The following is a 7,952-nucleotide window of genomic DNA, read 5'->3' on the forward strand; positions in this document are numbered from 1 at the left end:
AGTTTTTCTGACTGTGATCATCATTAGACTTTTAATTCCAGGTTTTATGAATTGAGTTTAAATTCAGCTGCCCTAGTGGGAATTGAACTCATGATTTCAGGACTTGAGTTTGGGTCCCTGGGTTGCGAGTCCAGTGGCATTACCATTACACCACCATCTCCCCACACGCAGTTGCTGTGAAGTTTCCCTATCTCTAGCTAGTTGGATGGGCATTGGCTGGTGTGCCCGTGATGTGTTGTGAGCTTCGAGATAGTGGTACAAATTTACACATTCAGCTCGCAAGGAACTGTTGTCCACCCAGTGAGAGCTTCAACCTGTTAACAAATGACGGAGGGGAGGAGAAGGCTGAATCACCCCTTGGTGTCCCAAGATGTGTAGGTTGGGTGGATTGGCCATGCTAAATCGCCCCTTAGTATCCAAAGATTTGCAGGTTGGGTGGATTGGCCATGCTAAATCGCCCCTTAGTGTCCAAAGATTTGCAGGTTGGGTGGATTGGCCGTGATAAATTGCTCCTGAGCGTTGGGGGGGATTAGCTGGTTAAATACACGGTCTTACAGGAACAGGGCCTGGCTGGGATTCTGGCTAGTGCAGACTCAAAGGGCCCAATGGCCTTTTTCTGCACTGTAGGGATTTCTATGATTCCAGATTATCCAGTACCTCCTTTTTGGACAGAAGTCCTCACTCTTTTTTAATGTTTAAAATCGTCAGATGGTCGATTTGTCCTAACAGGGTTTTTTTTTGAAACGTTGTCTCCAGCAGGTCCATTCATTTAGTATCAGAATGTCGACATGCCTCCACTCTTATCTTCACTGACCATTGCTTCAATCTCTGTGTCACAAGGAGATAACGCCACGGAAATCTTTGAAAGTCTCAGATCTCACCGAGAGAGTACAGCTGAGGAATTACTAACCCCGAGGGTGCGAATGATGATAAACAGCCAAGCTGCCTGTATGACTCACTCCTGCTGTATTCGTATTCAGAGCTTGACAGGCACCCAAGACTCCAGTGGCATATAAATTAGGCAGCGGGAACCTCCTGGCAGCAACAGTCTGAACATCCTTTCTGGTCGTGGATACATCGACAGGTTTCAACCTGGCATCATTGTGGCGCTCGCCTCGTTGACCTGGCTGGATTTTCCCCCTAGCACCCACCTGCCCCCCCCCAGCTCCACCCCACCAAGGAAGATTCACCAACAGAAAATGAAAGTTCCATTTACTCCTGGAGTATAACTATCGTTAGCAAGACCAGCATCGCTACTGCCCTGAAGAAAGTGAAGATGGACCTCCCTCTTGCAGCCCAGGTGGGAATCTCTGGCTCGCCCCAGCATTTGTTGCCCATCCCTAGTTGCCCCTGAGAAGGTGGCGGTGAGCTGCCTCCTTGAACCGCAGCAGTCCCTCAGGCGTGGTCACACCCTATTGTGATGTGAGTCTACCTTTAAGAGTATTTTTTTAAAATTGATGATCACAGCCTTGGGTGGTGTTATAGTCAGGAGGAGAAAGAAAAACTGTGGGCAGATCCGGGATTTTCATGTTCAGTTTGGGACTGCAGGTTTGAGGTTTTGGGTTTGTAAATCTAGCCGTTTTGTTGTTGTGAAGGGCATGTTGTCTTTCTTTTTTTAAAATAACTTCTACTTTTTAAAAAAGGTCCTGAACAAGAAGTGTTTTCCCTCTCTCCCTGTTGTTTTGAAAATTCTGTTGTTTTCCTGAAGGGTGAAAGTTGGAGCCTGAACCTGAGTCTCTCTGGTATTTTGGGAAGGTGTCTTGTCTTCAAACTGTTCTGAGTCTCAAAACCATTTGACTGCAAAATTCAACTAAAGGCCTCAATCCAATTATCACGTGAGCCTTAGTCTGTGGTGTGTTGAACCTGTTTAAAGGGTTGTTTATGGAGGTTGGTTTAACTGGGACAGCTTATATATCTATATATATATGGAAGGTTATACATTATAGTGGTTGTGCTATCTCTTGCTTGTAATTTATAAACGTTCTTGCTAATTTTCTTACTACACATGTTGACTATATTCTTAAATAAACATTGATAAAAGCTCCCTAGGGGGTCACTTGAATTATACCTGAAGTGAAACATCTCATGCTTATCCCAGCCAAATTCTAGATGCAAAACTTATGATTCAGGTGGTCTTCATGAAACACTTTGGAGTTTCTAACCTGAACCATAACATAGCACTATGAGGACGGGTGTTTATTTTTTATTTGTTTGTGGGACATGGGCGTCGCTGGCTGGTCAGCATTTATTGCCCATCCCTAGTTGCAGTTGAGAGTCAACCATATTGCTGTGGCTCTGGAGTCACATGTAGGCCAGACCAAGTGAGGATGGCCGATTTCCTTTCCTAAAGGACATGAGTGGACCAGATGGGTTTTTCCGACAATAGTTTCATGGTCATCAGTAGATTCTTAAATCCAGATTTTTTAAATTGAATTCAAATTCCACCATTGCTGTGGGTGGGATTCGAACCCTGGTCCCCAGAACATTAGCTGAGTTTCTGGATTAATGGTCTAGCGATAATACCACTCAGCCATCCCATAATTCCAGGAGTTCCAGGATTTTGACCCAGCGACAGTGAAGGGATAACAATCTGGTTTTTGTCCCAAATTTCCTGCTGCTGTTTCCCATCCAACTGATGAGGTCCAAGCTCAGGATAAACAATTTCCACCCATCAGTCAGTCAGTCGGCAACTTTCCTTTTTAAATAATTTCAGGAGATATTGGCTTCACCGGCAAGGCCAACATTTATTACCCTTGAGAAGCTGGTGGGGAGCTGCCCTCTTGTCTGTGCGGTGTAGATATAGGTATAACAAAGACTAAGAATGTAAGATAATTAGCAAAAGAATTGGATGAAATATCTAGAATTGTGTAAGCAGAAGATTGTTGGGACAGGGGAATCAATGATAGAAACAGATTTCAGTTTAACTTTTAAACAGGAATGGATAAAAATTTTAAAAAGCCAATCTTAAAAGGCACAGTGGCACAGTGGTTAGCACTGCTGTCTCACAGTGCCAGGGACCTGGGTTCAAATCCGGCCTCGGGTAACTAACTGTATGGAGTCCGCACATTCTCCCCATGTCTACATGGGTTTTCTCAGGGTGCTCTGATTCCCTCCCACAATCCAAAGATCATAAAATTCCCACAGTGCAGAAATTTGGCCCATTGAGTCTGCACCAATAACAATCCTACCCAGGCCCTATCCTCATAACCCCACTTATTTACCCCACTAATCCCTCTAACCTATGCATCCCGGGACAATAAGGGGCAATTTATCGTGGCAAATCAGCCTAACCTGCACATCTTTGGAGTGTGGGAGGAAACCAGGGCACCCGGAGGAAACACACACAAACTCCACACAATCAACTGAGGCCAGAATCGAACCTGGTTCCCTGGCACTGTGAGGCAGCAGTGCTAACCACTGTGCCACCGTGCTGCCTTAGGGACCTTATCCCTCACCTTGGCAAAGATGGACCATACCTTCCAGTGACAGAACTGTAACAATCTCTGTCCCCAGGGTAGGGGGGTCCAAAACAAGAGGGCATTGTTTAAGGTGAGAGGGGAAAGATTTAACAGGGACCCGAGTGGCAACTTATTCACACAGGGGGTGGTGCGTGTACAGAATGAGCTGCCAGAGGCGGTGATAGAGGTGGGTACAATTACAACATTGTAAAGACATTTAGGGTACATGGATGGGAAAAGCTCAGAGGGCCAAGAACAGGCAAATGAGGGAGGTGATGGTCCAGTGGTATTATCACCAGACTAGTAACCCAGAAGCTCAGCTAATGTCCTGGGGACCTGGATTCAAATCCTGCCCTGGTAGATGGTAGAATTTGATTCAGTGAGAAAAATCTGGAATTAGGAATCTACTGATGACCACGAAACCATTGTTGGAAAAACCCATCTGGTTCACTCATGTCCTTTAGGGAAGGAAATCCGCTGTCCTTACCCGGTCTGGCCTACACGTGACTCCAGAGCCACAGCAATGTAGCTGATGCTCGACTGCCCCCTGGACAAGGATAAGTAGGGATGGGCAATAAATGCTGCCCAGCCAGCAACACACACGTATCACAAATTAATTTTTAAGAAGTTGTTTGGGAAACTTTGTCAGCTTGGATGAGTTGGGCCGAAGGGCCTGTTTCCATGTCGTATGGCCGGAATTTCACTGCTCCATCAGCCATGGGATTCGGAGCAGGCGAGGGGCGGACTATAGGAAGGTGCACTGCCCTGGGGTGGGATTTTACGGTTTGGGATCAGCGAGGTGGTAATATCCCGCCCGATATCTCTATGACTGTCAGTGCTGACACTGAGTAAGTTTAAAGTTTATTTATTATTGCCACAGGTAGGTTTACATTAACACTGCAATGAAGTTACTGTGAAAATCTGTATTATTTTTCAGTGACTATGGGAATGGGAGAGGTGTGTGTATGTGAGGGGGGGGGTGTGGGGAGGTGTCTTTGGAGAGGGAGGGGGTCTCAGTCAGGCGGTTAATGTTAGGCACCAGCCCCCCCGCAGGCTCATCCACAGATGGTAAAGCTGCTGAAAGTTGCCTGGTGCAGCACCGAGAGAGAGGGGGAGGAGGTTAAAGTCCCACATGGGCAGTGCCCACTGAAGTTAGCTGGTCTCAGATGCCCTCGCATCAGAGGGTAGCATTGGCACCGGTGGAGGTGAGTGTGTGTGTGTCGGATGGAGTCAGTGGGCAGGGGGAAGGCAGACAGATAGCAACAGGCTTTCCAGGCAAGCTCAGACAGAGAGACAGAGAGAGAGAGAGAGAGACAGAGAGGCAGAGAGAGAGAGGCAGAGAGAGACAGACAGACAGAGAGACAGAGGGAGAGAGACAGACAGACAGAGAGACAGAGGGAGAGAGACAGACAGACAGAGAGACAGGCAGAGACAGAGAGAGAAAGAGACAGAGAGAGAAAGAGACAGAGAGACTGAGACTGAGAGACAGAGAGAGACAGACAGAGAGAGAGAGACACACAGAGTGACACAGAGACAGAGAGAGAACACAGAGAGACAGACATAAAGGGAGAGACAGAGACACAGAGAGTGACAAACAGAGAGACAGAGACACAGACAGACAGTCTGTGCTGCTCCCGGTGCCAGTCCCGGTGGAGCCGCCGGCTTTGCCCAGCCCCGGGCTGTAGCTGCCCGCTCCCCCTGGCAGTGCCAGCCCGGGATGGGGCAGCTCCGCCCCGGGCATCGCCGCCGATCCGCCCGGGGAAGGGGAGAGGATCCCGGCTCCAAACTTCACTGCGGAGCAGCGAGAGGCTGGGATCCGGGATCGGGAATCCGGGATCGGGAATCCGGGATCCGGGATCGGGAATCCGGGATCGGGAATCTGGGATCCGGGATCGGGAATCCGGGATCCGGGATCGGGAATCCGGGATCGGGAATCTGGGATCCGGGATCGGGAATCCGGGATCGGGAATCCGGGGATCCGGGATCGGGATCCGGGATCGGGATGAGTAACAGGTGGGTGTGAAGCTGCTTCCTGCTGACTGGATCCACCCGGAATCCGGACAAGTTTCTGCTTCCCGGATTCCCGAATCAGATCACATTCCCGCTCCACCCAAATCCCAACATCCCATCCACCCAATCCCCACCCCCCGATCCCCACCCCCCACCCCCCCATCCCCACCCCTACACTCCATCCCCATCCCCACACCCCCCCATCCTCACCCCCACACCCCCCCATCCTCACCCCCACACCCCCCCCGTCCTCACCCCCACACCCCCCCATCCTCACCCCCACACCCCCCCCGTCCTCACCCCTACACTCCATCCCCATCCCCATCCCCACACCCCCCCATCCTCACCCCTACACTCCATCCCCATCCCCACCCCCACACCCCCCCATCCTCACCCCTACACTCCATCCCCATCCCCACCCCCACACCACCCCATCCTCACCCCCCCACCCCCTCATCCTCACCCCCCCACCCCCTCATCCTCACCCCCACACCCCCTCATCCTCACCCCCACACCTCCCCATCCTCATCCCACAGACCCTTCCCCACACCCCCATTCCCATACCCCCCAACCCCACCCTCACGCCCTACCCCCCCACTCCCACAGTCCCTCCCCAATCCGGCCCCTTGCCCACTCCGGCCCCTTCTCCTGCCCGATCCTTGCCCTCTTTCCCTTCTCCTCTCCCTTTCCTGTGCCGATCCTGCCTCCCCCCTCTCTGCTGTTCAGATGTTCCTCGGTGGTGGGTGCCAGTTGGAGTTGCTGTGAGTTGTCTGACTCCCTTTCACAGCTGGAGTTGAGTTTGTGCTCTGTAACTGTCAGCTTGCCTGGTTGGGGAGTCCTTTCACTCTGCGGTGAGGACACTAACTGTTCACCTCTGGGACCCCTCGTTATCTTTTATCTTTCCTGAAGTTAGTGGGTTTGGACGGTGCTGCCCTAAGGAGCCTTGGGGAGTTACTGCAGTGCACCTTGTAGACGGTACACACGGCTGTCAGTGTGTGTGAAGGGAGTGAATGTTTATAATGTGGTGCCAATCCAGCGGGGCTGCTTTGTCCTGGGTGGTGTCGAGCTTCCTGAGTGTGGTTGGAGCCACACCCATCCAGGCAAGTGGGGAATATTCCATCACACTCCTGTAGATGGAGGACAGGCTTGGGGAAGTCAGGAGGTGCAGTATTCCCAGCCTGTTGCTGGTTCCAAAAGAGAAAATGCTGGAAAATCTCATCAGGTCTGGCTGCGTCCGTAAGGAGAGAAAGAGCTGATGTTTCGAATCCAGATGACCCTTAGTCGAAGTATTTTCTCTTTTGGTTTCGGATTCCAGCGTATGCAGTCATTCACTTTTATCCAGTGTGTATATGGTTAGTCCAGTTGAGTTTCGGGTCAATGGGAACCCCCAGGATGTTGAGAGCATTCTTGTTTGGCATTGATTTTAATTTTTTTTGGTGTTGCCTTCAGGTCTATCTGTGATGATTCTGACTGCTGGAAGACAGGACACATTAGATCGTGCCACAATGAACAATAACCATTATAATAACTCCTTGGCCATTGGTGCTGGAAACTCCGGTAACTCCTACCCACTCACCCTGGAACAGAAAACCGCCTTTGCTTTCGTGGGCATCTTATTCATCTTCCTGGGCCTGCTCATCGTGCGATGTTTCCGAATCCTCCTCGACCCTTACAGCAGCATGCCATCTTCGACGTGGGCAGACGGGATGGACGGGCTGGAGAAGGGGACCTTCGAGTACGCCTTGGCATGAGGTGCCCTGTGCCACCCCTCCTCGACGCTGGGATGTAAGTGCATGGAGTTCGAATGGAGGTACCGGAAGACCCGTGGACACATGTTGGCACGATCCAACAGTCCATGGGCTTGGCACCTGCTTGGTTGACTCTCATACAGATTTATTGGTAATCAGATGCAGTCTGGCATTGAAATATACAGCACTGAATGTGTAATAACGGGAGCTTCCTATTGAATTTGTTAGATGGCTGTAAACCTTGATTTAGTTCAGGAGATAAGGTTAATTCTAGGTTGTCAGAATTCATTACTGAATAGGTGAAGTTTGATAAATTACACTAGCGTTTAGGATGATTGTATTTTAGTATGTGAAATTAGACCTGCATTCTCGATCCGAGAGCCTGAGTGACGTTGTCAGTATATATGCGTGACTACTGTAGCAGGTTCGATTCTGCTCCTTACCTTCTCCATCCAAATAAAAGCGTTAAAGACTAACTGTAATGCAGCATATTATGTGTGCAGGTGAATGTGAATCTATCAGTCAGATACGTGTAATTCAGATGTAGATCTTTGGTCTTCAATAAACTTAATGTTACTCTACACTTCTGGATTTGCATAATCTATTGATTTTGATTTGATTTATTATTGTCATATGCATTAGCATACAGTGAAGAGTATCATTTCTTGTGCGCTATACAGACAAAGCATACCGTTCATAGAGAAGGAAAGGAGAGCATGCAAAATGTAGTGTTACA

At 49.5% G+C, this 7,952-nt stretch overlaps 1 protein-coding gene across 2 annotated transcripts; it reads left to right on the forward strand.

Moving 5' to 3' along the window:
* The first annotated feature begins 1,229 nt into the window (after positions 1–1,229).
* ctxn2 (cortexin 2) lies at positions 1,230–7,743 on the forward strand. 2 transcript variants are annotated; one of them, XM_080216097.1, is made up of 2 exons: positions 1,230–1,300; positions 6,918–7,743. In XM_080216097.1, exon 2 carries the CDS (start codon positions 6,929–6,931, stop codon positions 7,217–7,219), a length of 291 nt encoding a protein of 96 aa, XP_080072223.1. In that variant the 5' UTR covers positions 1,230–1,300; positions 6,918–6,928; the 3' UTR covers positions 7,220–7,743. The 2 variants fall into 2 exon arrangements, with proteins under 2 accessions (XP_080072223.1, XP_080072222.1); XM_080216096.1 differs by lacking the exon at positions 1,230–1,300 and adding an exon at positions 4,620–4,663.
* Positions 7,744–7,952: the final 209 nt, after the last annotated feature.

Source organism: Carcharhinus amblyrhynchos, chromosome 32 (assembly GCF_965287045.1).
Source record: "Carcharhinus amblyrhynchos chromosome 32, sCarAmb.v2.hapA, whole genome shotgun sequence".
In the NCBI taxonomy this organism is placed as follows: Eukaryota; Metazoa; Chordata; class Chondrichthyes; order Carcharhiniformes; family Carcharhinidae; genus Carcharhinus; species Carcharhinus amblyrhynchos.

Bases quoted from the DNA above. Each gene is read 5' to 3' on its own strand.
- ctxn2 (XM_080216097.1), top strand. From the start codon at position 6,929: ATGATTCTGACTGCTGGAAGACAGGACACATTAGATCGTGCCACAATG.